The sequence below is a fragment of the Stegodyphus dumicola genome, chromosome 3 (genome assembly GCF_044657685.1).
Source record: "Stegodyphus dumicola isolate Sdum_Otavi_A_Nest chromosome 3, ASM4465768v1".
In the NCBI taxonomy this organism is placed as follows: Eukaryota; Metazoa; Arthropoda; class Arachnida; order Araneae; family Eresidae; genus Stegodyphus; species Stegodyphus dumicola.
In genome coordinates, this window is record NC_140770.1 from 128433923 (window position 1) to 128456191 (window position 22269).

At 29.5% G+C, this 22269-nt stretch overlaps 1 protein-coding gene across 1 annotated transcript in view; it reads left to right on the forward strand.

Moving 5' to 3' along the window:
- Positions 1-22269, forward strand: part of wls (Wnt ligand secretion mediator) — a 101073-nt gene that overhangs the window by 68186 nt on the left and 10618 nt on the right. Inside the window, exons 8-12 of the mRNA XM_085813306.1 lie at positions 7586-7683; positions 7771-7834; positions 13342-13485; positions 13576-13659; positions 18174-18324. Coding sequence (XP_085669432.1) covers positions 7586-7683; positions 7771-7834; positions 13342-13485; positions 13576-13659; positions 18174-18324 — 541 coding nt within the window. The remainder of the gene's footprint in view (positions 1-7585; positions 7684-7770; positions 7835-13341; positions 13486-13575; positions 13660-18173; positions 18325-22269) is intronic.

A 22269-nucleotide genomic window follows, 5' to 3' on the forward strand; every position in this document is an offset into this window, starting at 1 on the left:
CCTTTTTAAAATGTATAAATTTCACTTTATATGTATTATGTATATATAATTGTTCAACAAAAGTATCTCATATAGCTTTTTATTTTTAAATGGGGAAAAGAGTTTGATTGCACAAATTCAGTGCATAAAATATTTAGCTTTGTTTTAATTTCAACTATGCCCTTTTTTTAATAAAAAATAATATACTTAACTCTTAACTTTTATTCTTCATTAAAAATAAATTTTCTGTGCATTTGGAGCTTGCATAGCTATGTAAACTGTGCTATTTAATAATTGCTAAGGAACGTCTGATTTTAACAAAGTAGTGTTCCTAGCTGCTGCACTATCACAGAACAATAAAAGACATTGCAGGGCAAGAAAATTTAATTGTTTAAAAGGCAGTGCATATAAGCTGCATATTCATTCCATTGTGAAGGTTTTTGGTGGCTCACTGTTGGTTCTTACAAGCTATGACTTCTTATTACTTAAAACAATCAACTTTATTAACACAGACTTATTCATTAAAAACAAAAGCTACTATATGGTATTCCAGCTTCCCAGAACCGAATGATATTGACACTGTATTGTTGATTGGTGGCATGCACAGCTGTTGTAGAACAATTTGGCGACAGGCACAGATGAACATGAGATAATCGCAAAGCACTCCATCCAGTGACTTATCCATAAAACAAACATGCGTTGATTACAAAGAATTCCAATAAAAGCTATATACAATTTGATAAGAGTTATACATTAAATTACACATTGAAATATACGTGTAAAATGAAATACAAAATTTACAGTTGATAATATGTAAGTTATAATATAACATAAAATAGTTGAAGTACATAACAATACAAATGCATGTTATAATGAGATAAAAATGATGAAATGTTAGTAAAATGAAAATTTTAAACAATTCTCAGATAAAAAAAGTCACAAAAAGATTAGTATTTAAGTAATCATATATATTAACTTTAACAACAAATAAACAAGAGGAAAATGTTCAATTATATTGCAGTGGTCTGTCTTTTTGGAAAATGAATACAATGTCCACTGCAAGTAATTGTTTGTTTTAGAACAGTATTTGAGTAGTTGCAGACTTTTTGATGTGGAATCTGAGGAATTACAGGTGTATCTATACATTACAGCAAGATTTAAGCTGGTTTTAAATGATCGACAGAAGCTGTAATATTTTTATTATTTACCTCAATTAAAATTTTTTTGTCCATTCATTTAATAACAGCTTGAGGTCCAATATAAGGTGCAGCTAGAGGAGGTTTAACGAAATCAATCCTAAAAAATATATGAGAACAAGTTTGGAGTGCTGGATGTACATAATTGATGGTTGAACATGTTTAGAGGTTGGAATTGGTTTGAGTGGATGCATGACTGATCAAAGTTGTAAACATAAGATTCAGAAGGAGGTACAGAATTGTTCAGAAGGATGTGCAGAATTGGTAACGTTTAGCATACCTGAAGATAAACTAAGTATGGTACTGTAAACAAGTTTGGCACAGCGTTTTAACATTTTTAATGCAGACTTTATACACAACAAAACTATTGGCAGAATTCCGGTCCATTTTGGGTTGTTATAAGCCATTATTGCATGTTTAAGCTGTCTATGAAATCTTTCAATAAGCCCATTGGACTGAGAATGATAAGCAACAGTTTGAATAGTGGGGTGTAACCAAACCCTTAAATAAGTGAGATTCAAAATTACAGCCTTGATCAGTTGTAGTTTATATAAGGCAGCCAAATATAGCTATCCAAATACTAACATTTTACAAGTGGTCTGAACAGACATGTCTTCAGTAAGTGTAATTTCCGGCCATCTGTTGAAGAAGTCAATAATTGTTATGCAAAAACTGTTATTTTCAGATGTTGGAAGAGAACCTATAAAATCAATATGGATATGTCCAAATCTTGCATCAGACAAGGAAAAGGTAACCAAGGGTGATTCTGAATGCTTATGAATTTTATAACGTTAGCATTGTTGGCAAGATTGAATGCCATTTTTAACAAATTTAAGCCAAAACAATTGTTTAGTGATTACTTTCGTTGAGCCTAAAATGCCACCATGAGCTATATATTGTGTCTGTTGAAAAACTTTAGAGTGAAAAAATTTAGGAATGTATGGAAGTGATGTCAATATTGCAGTAAAGAGTAGCACTTTTTAACAAAAATAATGTTTTTCTAGTTTGAAAACTGTTGAAGGTAGAAAGAGAGAATTTTTAAATTTGTAGTCCTGAAGTTTTGCATCAGATAACTTTTTATAATCACTGGTAAGCTGATTACCAGTTCGTTTTATAATCACTAATTCTTTTTATTATCATCAATATGTTGATTAACAGAAACTATATCTATTTCTACTGTGGATAAGGTGTCGGCAAAGATGCCAAGACCTTAGGTGTTTCGTATATCATTGGGAAACAAAATCAAGGTGGCAAAGTTAGCATAGAGAACAGTTTTCAGTTCTTTGCTTAAAAGTAGATATTAGGGGCTTTTAGTCTGTGTAGATTGTAATTTGAGAATGTGCTGAAATTTGTCATCAACAAATATATAGTAAGTAGTTCTCAATTATAGATTGACCATGTCCTTTAACTTTTGTTAAATTTGATAGATAAAAATAGAATGGGTTCCCGAACTGATTTATGTAATTTCATTAATGAATCACAATGCCTGATGCATCAGTGCAGCATTTTAAAGGAGCACTAGAAATTAGATCTCTGGGAATGGTAGCCTTCAATATTGCGTTTTTTGCATTGAGGTATGCTTTCTCGGGTTTGTCGTCCCATTTAAGATGGTGTTCTGTTATTTTACTCAGTTGTGGAGGTTTCTTATGAATGTGGTCTTCCAGTAACCTATTTAATGGGGTCTAAAATATGGAAAACTCTTGGAACAAAACTTCTGTAAAAATTAAAAAATGCCAAGAAATTTTCTTAATTTTGTCAAAGAGTTCGATTTGGGGAAATTTTGAATGGCTTCTCTCTGTGGGATTAAGGTTTTAAACCCTGTTCAGATACACAAAAACCTAAAAGCTGTTAAGATGTTTCCTCGTAAAACTCAGGTGCTAAATTTCCCATGTGATGATAGCCAGTTATTCACAGTTGTTTTCGTTTCTCCAGACCCTCACTTAAGTCTTTCTGGTACGTTTCCGTTTCGCCGGCGCAAATCTCTTCAAGCAGACTTTGTTGGCGACAACATACAGTATACACATAAAAAAATTTTAACAAATGTTAGTTCTAAGAATATTTTATTTTGAAGGCATAAACATTTTAATATGGTTTAAAATTTTGTAAAAGCCAATAAATAAAGACAATAAATTTGTAAGAAGGCATTAAGAATTTACTATCCTATCATGGTTCAACATTGATCCTAATTCGCCGGTTCGTATCACGTGACCCCAAGTGATCTCATCTCATGTAAATTACGCTACAATAATTCTCTCAGTAATTATCTACATTAATTTCAAATTAAATCTTAATTTGGAGTACAAGTTTAAATGCAAGCATTATTTCAATTCATACGAATAGCTTACTCAGAAATTATGTAAAATCACAGTGTTTGACTTTGCTAGTGCAATCTCATTAGAAGTGGTGAATTTAACCCTTGATTTTGCCTTTTCTATATTTTAGTCTTGGGGCATAAAATTTAATTATCTTTGTAAATATTCTATGTAATTGTAAGAAACAATTAATCTGGTTAGAAATGGCTGCGACTTGTTTTGAAAAGGAGGCGTGAAAGATTACCAGCGAAGATATTCTGTTTGGCATCAGTGTACCATTATTGGTGACTTTATCGTTTGCGCCAGCAAAACGGAAAAGTACCATCTTTCCTTTACATGAATCTGGGTCTCAACTGCTTGAAACCAAATCATCAATGCTTAGAGACAGCTAATCACAGCATGATTTGTCATTTCCGTAACCTTTTTAGGACAGGCGTCCCATATATGCATTTCCTACAAACATCTCTCATTGCCAGCATCCCACCCACGCATCTCTGAAGAACTAATGCCAGGGACATGTGTGCATTTTAAGCTGAAACAAGTTTTAAAGACTACTAGATGGCATTCTGTATCCATTACTTTTGAATTGAATATAGTTTTACCATTCTGACCTTCAGTTTGATCACATTCTGCATAACTTGCATGCAGCCTTTGCCAGGATGGAGGCAAAACATAATGTAAACAAGCAGAGCTGAGCTCTTTAACTTGCCAGGTGATAAAAACATTCACATTTCTGATATCCCTTTGATTCCTTTTTTATTCTTTTTTTTACTACTTTGTAGGGGCTTTTAGGGTTACTATGTGGAGTTCTATTTTGCGTGGCATTGTTTCTATTGCTTATATTTTACGTACTTCCCTTTTTTTATTTTGAAAAGCCTTGACTTCAGTTTATTATGTTGAGAAAGCATTATTTATCAGAGAAAGGATATACTTGCATGGTAAATGAGTCATTTAGTGACATGGATGAGAGTGATGATTTATTTTCTAAAGAGTTAGAAAGGGATATTTGTGGTGATTCTCGTATGGAAATTTCAGTAGAGACTGAGCTGATCGAATTTCTGGTAAAATATGCAGATGATTCTACTGAAAGTCAGCCTTCCGCATCCCATAAAAGATTTTTTAACTTTTTCATGTAAATAGTCTTTCTTGTATTTTTTCATTAAGTTCAAAGTTTATTAAATATATTTTGTCAATAATATTTCAGAATAATTTGAATAGTGCTTTCGAAAATATTTTCTCAAAGTAGGCAATTTGTTTTGCATATTTTCATGTAAAGTAAAGGATAAAATTATTAAATGCTGATTTTAACATGTATGATAGCTTAAGTAATAATCTAAAATAGTACCAAAAATTATGACATTAAGACTTAAACTTTTTTTCCCCTGATTCTTTTCCAAAAGTTAAGCTTAGCACACAAAACTGCTGTGCTGTGAAATGATTCCTTTCGACTTCCATTCGTCCCGATGGAACCTCTTAAACAAAGGCACACCATTTTGAAAGGGTTAAACAATCTCACCCATTTTTTTCACTTTACTGTCACTCATCACATTATCATGATGTGCTTCTCATATCTGGTGATGGATATGTGTAGCTTTCATGTTTCTTGCTGTTAAGAACTGAATGACTGACTACAATTCATATTTGGCAGAAAGCTTGATTTTAATCTCACACACAAAGCATATGGATTAATGCCGTGAATGCATGTAATAGTATATTCTGTGCTAAGAATGCCAGGAGCCTGTGCACATACAAAATTTAAAACTGTAGTTTCAAGTAGGCTTTACTTACAAAATAATTACCTTCTTATGAATTCCTAGAAGCAAAAAAGAATAGAAATTTTTCAATTGACCATATAACCACAAACCTTGTATGTGGCTATTGGCTTTCATACATGTGCTAGAAATGTTTCTTGGCTGTTAAATCATGTCAGCTTGTATGCATGGAAGTCATTTCAATAACAGCACATCATCATCAGAATAATGATGTTGATATAATTAATATATTCATTACGGGTCAGAAGTAGTGGTCCAAAGTGATGTTCTCAGATGAATCCTGATTTATTGTCAAAACTGATTCTGGATATCAGCTGTGTAGAGAGAAGGAGAACTCTACCAAAAATAGCATGTCCATGAGGATGATTGTTACAGCTGAGAAGTTATTACATTTTAGAGCATTCTGCATGATGGCAAAACATGCTTCATATTTTTTATGAAGGTACCATTATATTTGAGTTATACTACACAAAGTTTCACTTGAGCCATATTTGTCTTAGTTAGCTACAATATGAATCTAAACCTTAATAATATGGTTTAATTTCTGCAGCAGTTGTAAGTATTAGTGCAGTTGTAAGTTGGTAAGGGGAGTGCAGTTGTAAGTATTAGTTATACATTATATGTTTCTGCTGTGCTGTTTGTGAAATATTATGAATTCAGTTCTTCATATGTAATTTGTTTTCACATACTAAATATGTTTTTTAAGCTTAAGTCTAATGCCAAAAAGGCATGTTATTATGAAATCAAATTTTTGTGAAGATATTTAATTCTGTAGCTGAAAGAGGAGAGATATATAGGTTACTTAGTAAATATAATATTGAGTACAAGCGAAATTTATTAAAAAATACTGAGTATGCTGAAATGTAAGGATATTAACTATATGTTTTAGAAAATAAGGAGAGATTTCAGTAATTTTCTGTTATAGAATATTACTTTTAAAACTTATGAACAAGAGGAGTAATTACTGCTCAAAATCATTAAGTAAGCACTTACCATCAGAACACTGCAGTTCTCTTAGTAGTATAGCAAAAATGATTAAGCTTCTCATAGTTCATCAATTTTTCATGGTAAAAGTTTGGTGAGCAATAAAGTTGAATTCCATCCTAATATGCCGTGTAATCTTCAATGAACAAAAAATAATTACTAGAAGAAATATGTAGTAAGTTTGAATAGTGACTCAAGAGCTCCTCATTTCACTTAAGTATGTCAATGAGAAATGATAGATAACATTATCTACTAAAGGAATGATTGCATTGTAAAATATTTAGTTGTTTTGAGTCAGTGTATTATTTGACTTTTAGAATATCTTAGATCATTACTGTATTTAGGTTCTGTAGCATAATCAATAAATTTGTTTTATTAAATTATTAATCCTTTTTTGGGGGGGGGACTTTGGAATTTCATTATTAATCCTTTTTTGGAAGGGAAATTTTCTTTAAATAACTGCAGAATGTCTACTGTACAGTCTGTTAGACAGTCTATCACATCACATGGTTTTAGTATGGAATAAAGTTTTTCTTTTGGGGGTTATGCTATTCGCTTGCAGATTTTCTTAATAAAGCATGAAAAAATTTTCAAGATAGAGGCTTAAAGCAGCAAAGGTAACTTGTAGTAATTTTCTGATCCATTAGCTCACTTAATGTTGAATTATACAAGTAATATACCCTGGTGTATCTCTTTCTGGTACAAAAGCAATGATGTACCAAACAATCTTGTGAAGTGATCTACAGAAGAAATTCTGTTTGAGTGTTCAAAAGTTTCTACAGAATTTATATTATGAATTCCATTTTGTTGCTAGAAAATTACTCATATTAAATGATAGCTTTTATTATGATTGTTTAAAGTTTTTTGCTATAGAAATTTAATAGCTGTCTTTCTTCTTCTTTCATTTGCTAAAGGAAGGTAGAAAGGTAAGTTTTTTTTTAATTGTTTTTACAAATATCAGTCTCAGCTGTCTACTTGTATATCTTACGAACTTGATTATAATTGCCATTATTTGCAAATTCAGTATATATCTATTTTATGTATTTATAAACCTGCTAGTGTGATGTATGAATTAAATTTAATTCTGTATTAAAAGTATTCCAAAAATTATATCCCCCCCCCCAGGTGATAAGTCAATCAGTTGATAAATGAAATGAGATGCTGGTGTGTCAATGAAGTAGTTATTTACGTTTTTCTCTGTATAATTATATTAAAATTTTAGAAGAAGTATATCTAATATATATATAATATAGAATATGGCTCTTTTTATTTTATCATATTTATGATATTTCTATGAAAGTAATTCTTTCACTAATTAAAAAAAATCTCTTGATATTGCTAGGATGAAGTAGAACGAAATAGATTGAGAAGTTACTGGCGATATCTTACCTCAGTTGCTTTTGGTTGTTTTTGCCTATTCATATTTGACATGTGCGAAAGGTATGTCTTATATTTATTCTGGGAAAATCTCTTATTTATTTATTCTTCAAATAAATTAATAAATTAATTTATGTTCACGTATTTCAGGGGTGTGCAGTTGAAAAATCCATTTTTCAGCATATGGACATCTAAAATAGGATCTAAACTGTCTGTATCCTTATTGAATGCTATTATATTGTATAAATATTTGTTTATTTTTTACTATTTTGTCTGCATTTATTTTATAGCCCTTTAATTTTTGGTGTTTTTGTTTTATATTTTTTATTATTCTAAATTTGAGGATATTTCTTTTATATTTTGTATAAACTTTAATAATGTAATTATTTTATTGCATTTTAATTTGTAGAATTCTAGGTAAATAACTGTAGAAATCCATATATAATCCTAATAGAATTCTGGATACTTTCTGTGGAAATCATTTACACTTGGCAATAAAATTTTTCAAACAATTGCTGAAAAGGTTGACAAAATTTATTGGAAGCTGTTCAGTATTCTTGTGGGGAATTAAAAAGAAAGTTCTAAAAATTTCTTTCTTCTAAACCATGTTTGCTGGAAACTTAAGTAAGTACTAGTTTTGTGACATCAGTTTAAAGTTGACTCACTCGGTCTGAAGCTTCCATAATCAAACTTTTTTTTTGGAGTCTTTCTATTTTCGACATCTTTTTTTTTTTTTAAAATTTTTATTCTGGATCTTACTGCATTACACGGATTGTAGCATAGTATAAAATACCACATTGTTTATTAATATAACATATAATTATATTTTGATGTATCTAAATATTTACTTAAAGTGAATGTGGTTTTTGACATTAAAACCAGCCTTTTACTATTTTTGATAAGTCAGGTTTATAATTATTACACATTGCTTTTAATACTTCATGAAGCTGAGAATCAGTAAGTTAATCTCTGTCTAAGTCTTCACATATTACATTTTGAAACTAGTGATTCACAAAGATATGTTAATGAGGAACATGAGTGAAACTATAGTGAAAATTTTTGCTCGTTCTATATTCTTTTTAAGCACTAACTTACCTCTCCTCTTTTCTTTAAAAATAGCCTCTAAATTTGTATCCCTAACTATTGAGCTTGATAAATTTGTGAAATAATGTTGTATAATCATATCCCATTGTAACTAGTCTCTAATAATTGTTATTTCTACATTATAGAGATGTTCTACAAGCAGATAACAATTCTTAATATTTCTTAAATTCCTTGCAACTAAATAATTTCAAGTTATTTTATAGTCAGTTTTAAGCATAATTAAAAAATTCAAAATTTTGCTACAGTGCAGATGATCCCCACTCATGCTAGTCTTCTATGTATAATGCCTTGGCAGTTCTAAATAGTCAGTGTATCAGTGAAATTATTTTGAGTTTAAAACAGTTTGGGTGAATGGATTAGCAATTTTACTATGCCCTTTTCTAGTTCACTGTTTTATAATTTCAATGTGAATTTTAAAATCATTTACCTGCAGTAATGGATATATTTTTAATGCTGAGTTTGTGGTTATTTTCCCAATATTAAGGATTTTTGTTTGTATCTGTGATATTGTTGGTGTTGTGCATAATTTGTGTCTTCCTGTTAGATGATATACAACATTTGATTGATATTAATTCTGTATATTTTATGTCTTTCTTTCTTAATTAACTCCACAACATTTTTCATGATATTAATATTATTTATAAATAAGTCTTTACTTTTTTATCTTATATACATATAGACACACATTTTTGAAACACATACCATTGAAACAGTAACATAAGAGCAAAAAGGCATGTGGTAATGAATGAACCATTGTAGAAAACTGAATAAGTGAGTTTTTTTTGGGGGGGAGGGCGGTCATAAGGAACCAAAGAGGTTGGTTGTTTTTATGTTTCTCATAACGACATCACTAAGGGGTTAATGGTAGAAAAATGTAAAAATTGTAGCCTGTTCTTGAGCTAACCAATGAAATATTTATTAAAATTATTTAATGATACTTAGATTAAAAAAAATTAGATTAAATTGCTCATTGACTGTCCTGCCTTGACAGGCTTCACTTTGGTAATAGCACTTGGTGAGAAACTTTCATAAGTAAAGAAAACAAAAGAAATACTTAAATTTATAAAAATGTACTCAAAATACTAACCAGGCCAGAATGAGAAAGCAAAAGATCATAGATAGTGAGTAATGGCCACTGCACAGGACCAGAGCTGTTTGCAATATATCAATGCAGATTGAAGTACAGTTCATTTAAAAAATGACAGGAATTTGCATTAGGAATCAGACTGGGGTGAGGAGTTTGCATTAGAAATCAAACTAGCGAAAATCCAAAAAATGGCAACAAACATGCAGGTTGGAAAATACTAACACTTAATTAAATGGCAGACCTGTAATCAGTTTGCTAAACTAAAAAAAAAAAAAAAAAAATCTCATTTAAAAGACAAATTTTATAATAAAAACCTAAAAGATAATATGAAAATTAATAGAAATAAAACTGTTAAATAAATCAAGCTATATGAATTGTTATAAACTAGCTGTTATATATATATATATATATGTCAATATTTAAATCCTCTTTATTGCATTGTTGTTATGTGGTGCATTGATTTATTTATTAATTTTATATTTGTGGCCATATATTTTTTATATGAGTGTTTATTTCATATCCATTGTTTCTTAATGTTGCAATATTGTAAAATTAGCTTATGTGAATTGGGAGATATGTACTTGAAACTTCTAGATGCTTGTAGAACACTAGACCTATGCTCATGTTACACTATATAAATATGGATCAAAGTTATTTTTGTTGTTCATCTGTGAGATTTAGTGTTAACTAAATTATGAGTTTACCCTATAAGTGATTTTGGCAATTGCTGATATTTTTCATGTACTAAGGAATTGTTTAATAGTAAGATCTTGTTTAATAATATGCTTAAGTTGTACGTTATTAACTGTGCTATTTGTAATGAATTTTTATAATAAATTGTTAAGCTCTTCTTGTATAGTTAGAGTAATCATTCAGAAAGGTATCAATAAACTGGAAGCTTGCGACAATATACAGTGGCTGTCATTTGTTTTTGTCCACTTATAGTTTTTAAATTTATTTGCATAGATCTTGTACTAAATATTGTTATAGATCTTGCAATAAAATTTGCATAGATGTTTTGAAATATTGGTTAGTTTCGAACTTTTTTCTAGCATATTATTTTCTTTCTCTTTTAAGCCTTGCTTGTTACAGAATAAATATAATCAAAATAAATATTTTTTGTAGTAAAATATTTTATTTAAAAGTACCTTGCATAATAATTTGGACACTCCAAGGTTTTGTTGAGATGTTTTAGTAGAGAATGGTTCTTCTCATTTTTTGTTTTAAATGAAAATACACCATAAGAGAACTACCATATACATTTGGAAATTACTATATGTTTTGCAAAATTTTTATAAACTGAAGTAAATATGGCAGGATGCTACAAATTAATTGTAAATTCTAATAGAAATTTAATTATTCATTGTTTCAAAGATGGTAAAAATATTTGAAATATCTCCAAAAAAAATCTTAAATACAAAACATTAAACAATCCTTGATGTTTAAAACAATGGAAGTTTTGTAGAACTATTGAAAATGCGCTGAAATCTGAACCACATTCCAAGATAACATAAAGAAATCTGAGGTTTATGCAATGGAAATTAAAACAAAATCAAAAAATTAATGCTGTTTACAGCATACAGCATTAATTTTTTTGGTTTTGTTACAGGTACTGTTTTGGTCTCTACTTACAGCAGATTTAGGACAATGGTTTGCAATAAAATTTAACACTGAAACCGTTAGAAAGTCATTTGAACACATGTATGCAGTGAGCGATCAGCAAGGAGAAAATTTTTCAACAGCAAGTTAAACAATCAAGATACACCTGGCATTTGCAAAATCCATGGTAAACAAAGATATATCATACTGAAATAATGTTATATTTGCAGGTGAGGGAAAATTCGATATATTTGGGTTTAGTAGATGAATTGCTGTGAGGTGAAAAACCAATTGAATTGAATCCAAAAATCCTACTCCCTTTTGTTTAGCATATGCTTGCAGGCATAATGGTTTGGGCATGCTTGGTTGTCTTTAAGGTAGAAAATTTAATTTTTATAGAAAATAATATGAATAAATAAATATTCTTAATAAAACCTGATGAAAGCCTCAAGAAAACTTGGACTGCAAAATATTTTCAAGTTCTATTAGAATAACAATCCTGAACTTACACTCCCATATGTTTCCTTGTGATTAATACACAACTGTCACGCAGATTCCCATATTCCTCATTTCTTTGAATTTAAATCCTTTGAAACATATGTGGAGCAAGTTAGAAATAGTCCGGTTTGGTTTATTTGATTATGGCAAAGTACTCAAGGCCTGCTGCCTAAGGGGAGAAATTCCTTCATGGAGGAATTCCTAAGCGAAATTGGCTTGTATATATGTTACCGTGAAAGACCGAAATTGGAGAATGTCAATATTCACCAAAAACGTCAGTGAAAGATCGAATATTGCATTACATTCTTATACATTCGGACCCTCACCAGTGTATATCAACAATCACATATGTTCTGGTGTAGGTCAAAAAAAGAGGTCATAATAGTTTAAGTTGTTGCAATAAGTAAGATTTGAATCACATAATTTAGTAAGTTTTTTATTGCTATTATTTTATTTTCTCATTTAGAACGTACTGTATAGTTAAGTTTTTAACTTCTATTATTTTCCTTTCTCATTTTCTCAATGTACTTTTTAGTACATTGTATACTCAATGTGTTATACTCAATGTACTTGTGTTTTAACTTCTTTTGTTCTTAAGTTCTTATTTTAAGTCTCAAGTGCGTTTTTCGTGACTGAATTATGAAGAAGAAAATGTAATATTCTTATATGTTCAACATTCACCATTAGTACTTGGTGAATGTCGACATTTACCGGTGTAAGTCAGAAATAAGATTATTTGGAAAATATTTCGGACATACACCAAGCGACTATGTGAATGTTGACATTTACTGGTAAAAGTCGACATTCTCCAGATTTCAGTATTTCACCGTAACGTATAAATTGCACATTATACATAGTGAGTTAGAGAAAATAGTAAGGAAACGTAACATTTCTTTGAAAGCTCTACTAAAAGCAATAATTACAGAGGAATGGAACATTCTTACCTGAAAAAGTAATTATATCTATTCCAGAGGGAATGAAAAGTGTAATTTTAGCTAAAGGATATCTAACAAATGCTGAATTTCCTGTTATTTTCATGTTTTTATTAAATATAAACTGTTTATTCAAAGTGTCCAAATGCTTATGCCAGTTGAATTTCAAAATTTTTTAAATAAACCTCTCTCTCTCTCTTTTGGATTACGAAAAACATTTTGAATAACTTTTTCAAAAACAAACAGTTTTAAAAAAGATGACCATTGGTATGTGTAAAAGCAAAAAAGTTATTTCTTTAATATTTAATGTGATATTTGCAAATAAAACTGAAAAATACAAGTGTCCAAAAACAAATGTGAGCCACTGTAAATACACATAAATCAGCACCAAATAATTTTTGTGTTTGCTTTATCTTTTTAGTGATATGTGTATTTTTTAAACTAATGACAAGTTTTATCAAAAAACTCTTCCTGTTGAAAAAAGTCCTTAACTACATGTAGCTTGGTTTTATTGTAATGGCTGGAATATCTGCATGTGCATATTTCTTTTTCCTGTGTTATTTAGTAATAAAAGTTTTCAAAAATATTGGTTTTAAGAGGAATACTTTGCCAAGCATGAGCAGTACAAGAAGAATGTATTATGAAGTAATCACTACATTTTATTGAATAGTAAATACAGTTTTATTATTATATTATTAAACATAATTGTATATTTATATTAAAACTCATTTTTAGGGCATCATTTACAGATTTAAGTTTTTGATGATGGCAACTGTTCTATGTGCAGCTTTAACTGTTATATCATTCATTATTGGCCAAGTAAGAAATATTTTAATTTTTTAATTTCCTAATCTTTTCATTCAGGTTGGTTAGTTTAATGTAAGGTATGCTTGACTACATTTATTTTATTTAATATTTTGGTATACCAGTAAATGTAAAATTATTCTTCATTATTAACTTGATTAAAAAGTTTATCTTATCTTTTTTCAATGCCAGAAGTCAGATGTTAATGTATCCTATAACCCCAAAAAAGATTACTACTAAAAGAAAAAGTCATGTGTTGTAAAAGCAGAAAATTTTTGCCATTTCACTTGCACAGTATCTTTTATTTATTTTCCAAATTAGCCGTTGCCATCTTATGAAATATAAATCAATGAAGAGAATGGCCTGTGTTTTACATGACTAGCTGCTTGCTCAGCCAGCCACCTAAAATAGTTTTTATGAAAGAGAAATATATATATCTATATAAGGATTTTAATGAATCCAACTAATAATTAGTAATAATGGAAAGTAGTCTGTTTGTGTTGATTTTGTATCACTTAATTAATTAAAAACAATAAATTTGAAAGAAAAATTAAATATCTTGCTCATTGATGAACAACAACACACTGTCTTGTTGAAGATAAAAATACTTTCATTTGAAAATAATAACACATTTCTTTTCAATCTCCTAGTTCTTTGATTAAATTCAGAAGAAAGATATATTGTAATTTGTTGAATGGCAAAATAATTCTTTCATGATAGAGTTTTCTGATTAAATTTGAAACATAAATGTCCTCAGTGGCACACAAAGATTTATATGACTAAGTTTTTAATCAAAAGTTTTTAAAATTTTTACAAAATATGAAATAAATGAAAAAAAAATTTCGGACTTTGAGGTGCATATGTTTGGGTGGAAGACTGAGTGTTCAAAATATGTTGGTTCTATGTACTGCCATTTTTTGACAATGCAGTTTGAATTTGAAGGACAAATATATTGCTTTGTGCTGAGTGGCAACACACTTCTTTTATATGGCTAATTTTTCTGATTTAATTTGAAACAAATATAGGTACTATTCTGTTTTGAGGACCGTAAAAAAATTGCAGCGAAACTGTATGCGCAAAAGCGGCAAATCTAGCAAACGCGCCCATTTAAAAGCAGCACGTCAAATCTAGCGTAGCGCAAATTTCAGATTGCGTAAGTTTATATAGTTCTATATTTCTTCAGACTCCATTGAAATACTAGTTTAATTTTTAAATCCTTTTTTGATATCCTACGGAGTTAACAATCCATATTGCTGGGACGAAAAGTCTGCAATAGAATTGCCCATGACGAAAAGTCTGCAATAGAATTTTGGGTAAAGTGCAGAATCCCCTACTGCTTGACGCGTTTTTAAGAATTGCACATACTCGGCATCCATGTACATATCGACCTATTTTCACTTAAAAAAAAAAATCCCAGAGTTGTACAAAAATGGCACTGCGCACACTCTTGACTTTATCTATGTAAACATCGACCTATTTTCACTTAAAAAGTAAAAGAAAATTGACAAAAATCCAATTGTTTTTAAAAAGCGGCGAACAAATAAGTGGGCAATTCTGCACTTTACCGAGAATTTTTTCAAAGAAAAGGCATCATTCATTATAGAAAATTATGTTTAAACAACCAACGAAATAAAATTATGCTTTAGTGATAACTCGGTAGTGAAATAGCAATGCAGGCATCCATTCAGTTATGTTTAGCAATTTTTATATAAATTATAAGAATGATCTGCAATAGATATTTACTCTTATGCTTCCATTCAGTCATGTTTAGCCTTTTTTACTTTCTTGTACGAAGTAAAAAGGAAGTATTGTAATCGCGAAAAGTTTCAGGCAGCATATTTCAACGAAAATATCCATTTTGACTGCTATCGAATGCAATTTAATGATGTTTTTGCGTGATATCTGTACGTAAGGACAGAATAAAATACTCTTTTCCTTCAAAAAAATTATAAAACTGCTTTAAAATTAATTCTGAAGAGAATTTTTCATGGCGTCTGTACAAACGTATCTCGCATAACTCAAAAACGAGCAGCCTCAGACCGTTGAAATTTTGTATATAGGACTGCTATAACATGTAGATGTGCACCTCGTATTTTGGTTGCAATTGGCCGCACCAAACGTATATAAATATATTTATGTATATATCAACTCTGTTACCTGGCTCAGTGATCTCAGTTTCTTTACTCTTATATGTTGGTAAATTGTACATATTTTGCTTTAAAAATGATTGAATTATGTTGTTTTTATCTTCTGGTTAAGGATTTTATGCCTTTAGTAAATCTGTGTGCTATATTTTTAGAATGATCAGGAATTTTAAAGTTGTTTAATTGCCGCTAAGCCTTTTTTAATGGCGGCCATTGATGTTTACATTTGAAACAGGAGACTAGTGGATTTGTTGCCAATCTAGAGAAACTTAGCTTTGCAACAACAAAGATAATGCCTTCATTTATTATTTAAATCATGCTTAATCCTTTCTGGAATTTTTTCGAGAAAATAAGCGTTTAAGATTTACTTTGTAATTTTTAATATAGATATTTTGAGTTTTTATGTATTTTTGCCTTCTCGCAAAGTGAGAACTGAACTAATTAAATGAGAAATACTCAATCGTCTGTGAAAAACTGTTTCTTTTTTGTTTTGTTTGCTTAATTTCTTTTATACATCGTTCTAGCTTTATTATAGTATTTGAATAGAACATGTGGCAACGATTAGATAATTCTAATCTTTAAATGCTATAAATTTTGTGCATTATGAGTTATAATATGAACGAAATATATAAGTTAACTGTTATATAATTATTGGATTATATAACAGTTAACTTAGTTTTCGTTATAAAATTATTATATAAGTTAACTGTTATATAATTATTAATACTGTTAAGTGAATCTAGCGCCAGAGTGTCGCTATGGTAAACAAATACTAGAGTGAATTTTAAAGAATGCATTTATTCTATTGTGGTTTATGCGCTGTCGGCGAAGTAGATTTAATTCAATCCAATAAGTTTAAATGAAATGCAAGAAAAAATGCGTATAATTTAATATTCCAATACAAGGAAGTCATGGGGTGTACACATCAGATTTTTTATATAAATTATAATAATAAAAAAGTATTATATAAAATTAACTTTTCATCTAAATTAAAACATCAATCTTAGATAGTTATTTATCTTGTATTAGGGTTGCCGCAATTATTTTTGGCAGCACTGGCATCAACAAAAGTTTGGCGATTTTTTACGGCCCTCAAAACACCGAATAGTACCCAAATATGTTATGCTTTGTCAAATGGCAACACAAAGCTTTTAAATTGCTGAGTTTTTATTCAAAAGTTCAGTAAATTTGCATGAAATACAAAATAAGTAAGGAAAAAAAAAAAAATTCAGAAGTCAAGCTCTGAGTTGTTCAGGTTAAGGATTACACATGTTCAAAATTTGGTTGATCTAGGTGCCCACATTTTTCCACGATGCAAAGAACATACAAACACATGGACATATAGATTCATTATTTAATAGTAGAGATGGCTACTGCAATGAATTTTTTTGAATAATTGAATGTCATTTAATTTCCATTAAAAAAAGAATCAATGCAAGGTTAAAAGTGGATTTTTATATTATATAAAATATTCTCCAAAATATTGATATTATTAAAAAATGAACTACCCTACTGCTGCACATACCAATATGTCTTTGAAATACATTGCATGTTTTATAAAATAATTTGGTACTTATGCATTAGCTAGGTGCAAAATGATTTTTTAAACTTAGGAACAAAGAATGTGATTCACCCCCCCTCCAGCTGCTGAATATTTTATTGGCAGATCGCTTTTTTAAAATAGTAGCAGGGAAAGGAGGAGAGTAACTTCTAAATTTTTATGCCTAAAAATTTAAATTAACATAAATTTTATAGTCAGTAACAATCAGTGCAATCATTTTATAACAATCAGTGCTTGTTCATAATTAACACACACACACACACACACAAAAATGATATACTCAAAGAATTTTCTGTCTGTTTCGATAGGATTGTTAAATTGGTAATTTTTGATTTGTTTTGAATAGCGGTCTTTGTAATTGCATAAACCATGTTTGGGAATTCATCACTTGTGCATCATAAACATTTATTATAGCAGGCGTGATGATGAAATGAAAAGCAGAATACGTGATTTTTGAGTGATAAGATTTTGAGGAGGATTAAATTAAGGGAGGATTCCAAGTAAGAAATAGATGATTCCCACTTAGCAACATACCAGACCACTGTTGATGCCTTTAATTTGCATTGTGGCTATGACTTGTTTTCAGCTCAGCTGTTTCAATTTGAAATTGCCTCTAGTCAATCATGCCCTGTCTATGGGGGGAAAACGTGTAACACCCTGTATATTGCCTTCTATACTGCCCTATCTGTTAGTCTTTTTCCTCACTATTGGGAGTTGCTGGACTGCTTAATAAACTTTTGAATTTTTATGTGCTCCTTTTTTAATATCTTGCATTTATATTTTTAATGTATCACATATGTGCTTTAATTATATTTTTCGTGTAGGTTAGTGAAGGACGTTGGAAATGGGATGAAAACATAAGTGTTGAATACACTTCTGCTGTTTTTACTGGTGTATATGGCATGTGGAACCTCTATACTATTGCCCTTCTGGCACTGTATGCACCTTCTCACAAGTATTACCCAGCACAGTCAGGTAAGTGTTTTTGTTTTTTTAGGCAGGAGGAGAAAGATATGTACTCACCTCAGGTTTTTATTTTAACAATGGAAAAGAAGCATGTATTAATTTTAAAATAACCATGTATGCATGATTATTATCAAGAAAGAAATGTAGTGGCTATAAACAACCCTCATTGAGCAACTCATGGTTAAAGCTTCCCTCCTAATAAATTTTGCTACTCTACCCATTTTCATTGGCCATATCAGACTGCTATTATTATGTAACTTTGTGGGTTTATCACTGTTTTAAATGTCTTGATAAAAAACACTTTGTAAATTGAAAATTTTTTGTCATACAATAAAAATGCTTTTTAAACTTATTGCAATTAAATTTTAGAGCTTTAACATTTTCCAAAAAGCATAGTATAAGCTATTAATAAATACCTTTAAGTAACAATTTGCTTGGAGATGTAATTTCAAAGCAGTTATTTTTAATATGTTTTTGAAATACAGATAGATAATTGAAGTGACAGTAGTTTAGTAATAATCTTTTTGTATCCAAATTTGTATCCAGATGTAACATTACTAAATAATACATTATTACATTTACCATAATTTTTTATTCAGAAATCCTGCAGCTGGTAAATACACAGAAGCAAAAATTGCAGAAAATAGATTAATATCTGGGTAAAATAATAAATCTTCTAAAATTATTATCTGTCCTTAATGAAAAACACAATAGGATGAATAATAATAATTCATAACAAAAATATGAATTTGATCAATAATTCAAATCATTTTATTTCATGAAGACAGTTTAAGTTATGCAATTTCTTATTCCCTTGCATTTCAATATTTACCTCCTCCATATTTTCAAAAACTTGGCAGGAATTATGAAGTACAATTAGCAAAAAATACAAATTATTTTTTTATATCAATAAGCAATTTTTTTTTTAAGTTGTACCCAAGAATTCTAAAGGAGAGGTAAATTACTATAATATAAATAACGTATAATAACTTCTAAGTAAAATGCAACTATACAATAAACATACATCTCATTAAAATGTTCAGAATTAATATTAACAAGCATAATTCCCAATGCTAAAAGTTATATGTTTGCTTTTATGCTGTCTGGAATATAATTATGTAAGCGGCAATGTGGGGAATTCCTTAGGAAAATTTATGATTTCAGTTTGTGTTGGTTTCTAGGATAATGACTTTCACAGAGAAAAAATTATTTTTTTCCTTACAAGTTTAGCATCTTCTTTAGAGAGAAATGTAAAAATGAAATTTAAAAAAAAAAAGCATTAATGTAGTTTTGAAAATTATGTAAATAAATTATAAAAAAATAATTTTTTCAGAATTCATTCTACTGTAATTAAATAATAATAAAATATTAAAAGAAATTAGTTTTCGAGCCTTAAAACATATTGATATTTTGTCATGATCATCAACTAATGGTTAACATATAAAAATAACTCCAAAATTTTATGTGCTTAGTAACTTAATTGAAGGTTAAGGAATTCAAGTACTAAAAGTTGAATTCTTTATATTGTAAAAATTCGCTTTTGCTAACAGTTTTATACTGTTAAAAAATAAATATTTCTTGCCTTTAAAAATGTTAAATTTATGCAATTAAAAATCACTTGAATTTTCAATTAATCATTCAAATAATTAAAATTCAGCTATGCTTATTATTTTGCATATACTATCTTTTAAAATGCTAAGAAATAACTTTTATGTAACATCAGATTCATTATGTCTAGCATTATCTTATCTCTAGTGTGAACTATAGACAGCTACTTTTAATACAGAAAAAACCATGCCCAGAGAATTAATTCTAACACAAATACGGAAACAGAAACAACATGAATTGAAAGGAATATATAAATAACTTTGTCTAAAAATAATTACCTATGGAAATTTAAACCCTTATTTTTTTATCTATCAGTTCTTACTGAATAACCAGTAGCAGAACAGCAAACTATTATATCAGTTTAAAAAATATTGAAATTAATTTTGAATGTATAATTGTTGCCCAAAGCATCCTGTTGTAACAAGGGACTGGATGAGAAGGAACTGGACTATAGGATGAAAACTGTATCATTTCCATCCTCAGACTAAACACACAATGTCTGCTCCATCTTCTTTCAAATTCCATGATTATAATAATTACTGTACTTAAGAATGTGTGTATGGCTTAAGGAAAATATTATGTATATTTGAAATTAAGCTTGGAATTCCATAGAATATTCATCAGATTTGAAAGGCCAGTGATAAATAAAGAAAATTTGTAGTCATATCATTTAAAGTTAGTGATTAAAATAGAAACTTGTTTTAAACTTCTGTAGCCTATGTGAGTAATCAGTTTAGGTGAATCCTTGCCCTTCAAACAGTAGGTTTAAAAAAAGTCAAACTGAGCTCACTTTTACTGAATACTTTGCATTATAAAAATTCAGCTTTTATTGCCTGGGGCAAAGTTAACCTGCAAGTACAGATTAGGTATATAACTATGTCTCCATCAGAAATATATTTCATTAGATAGGATTCTGTTTTAAAGATGGTGTAAAGATGTGCTAGTAGATAAATGCTATGAATAACTTTGTCATAAAAAATTTGTATTTGATGAGTTTTATGTACTTTTCATTATTAATTGTTGATGTCAAAATTTATCAATAAATGTATTTTACAGTAATTTTTTATTCTAGAATTTAGTTTGTCATAAATCTTTTTGTTATGTCTGTGAACCTAAACTTTGGAACTTTTTAGTTAAAAACTTTGTTGTTAAAAATTGCATGTCCATTTTTACTTTTCTTTAGCCTTTCAAACTTAAAACTGTTGACAGTATCATAATGCTAAATGGGTTACATATATTTGACTTCCAACCAGGGCTGTGGAGTCAGAGTTATGGAGTCGGGCAGATTTTGGAGTAAAAGAAATCGGAGCTGGAGTTGCTAAAACAGGACTCCGACTCCAGTTTTTGTTGGACAGTTTGTATTTGAATTGAAATTAAAATTAATTGAAAAAATTAATGATAAGCAGACTTATTTTTATTTATGGACTATATATATTAATACATAGTTATTTTCTATTTTATTGACATGTTAATAAATAAATAAGGGAGGAGGATGGATGTGATATTTGTCATTGGTGATTAAACTGATTCATTTAGTTACAAATCTCGCTGGTAAATTTAGGTAAGCAGCAATAGCTGCAAGAACTCCCAAAATTGATGCTGTTCTTAGGAAGCGAGCAAGAAAAGGAGCAATTATTGATCAAGCAATGGGATAAAGAAAGTACATATTTGATGAAAAAGAGGTTGTTAGAATTAAGAACTTTTTTAGAAGATGTGGATAACCCTAATGTTTCACTAACAGAAAAACTGTGAAATGGTCTTGCAGAATTGGAAACTCTTCTTTCTACACTGTATATAGCCACAAAAAAGCTGCTATCTGAAGAATTGACAGGTGGCGAGAATGAAAGAATGTGATGGTTGTTCTTTCTGAAATGGAGGGCTTATTGCAGAAGGAATCATTTTTTCAATGAAGAAAAGAGAAACTAGTTTGCTAAACAATGAGATCTTGCTGGGTTCAATATATGTAGATACGAAACACCAAATTTTCTTGGATGATGAACAAATTAAAAAGGCAAAGAAAGCCATCTATGAACTTTCATTAAGAATGAAATTATTCTCAGAACAATTGGAGAATTCGAATCAGGACAGTCAAACTACAGACATTGCAGTTGAGTCTCTATCATCCTCTTCCAAAGATGAATTAGATTTTGAGAAATATTTTTGGATAATATTGAAAAGGCTAGGGCAAAGCGAATGAAAATAAAGAACCAAGAACCTTTAGATATAAAAATGAAAATATACAAACAAGATTTCTACATGGCCTATAAAGAAATAAAGAAATATGATTGTGCTTGCAAGAACTGATAAAAATCCATCCTGAAAAGTTAAAAGAAGTAGACCTAACAG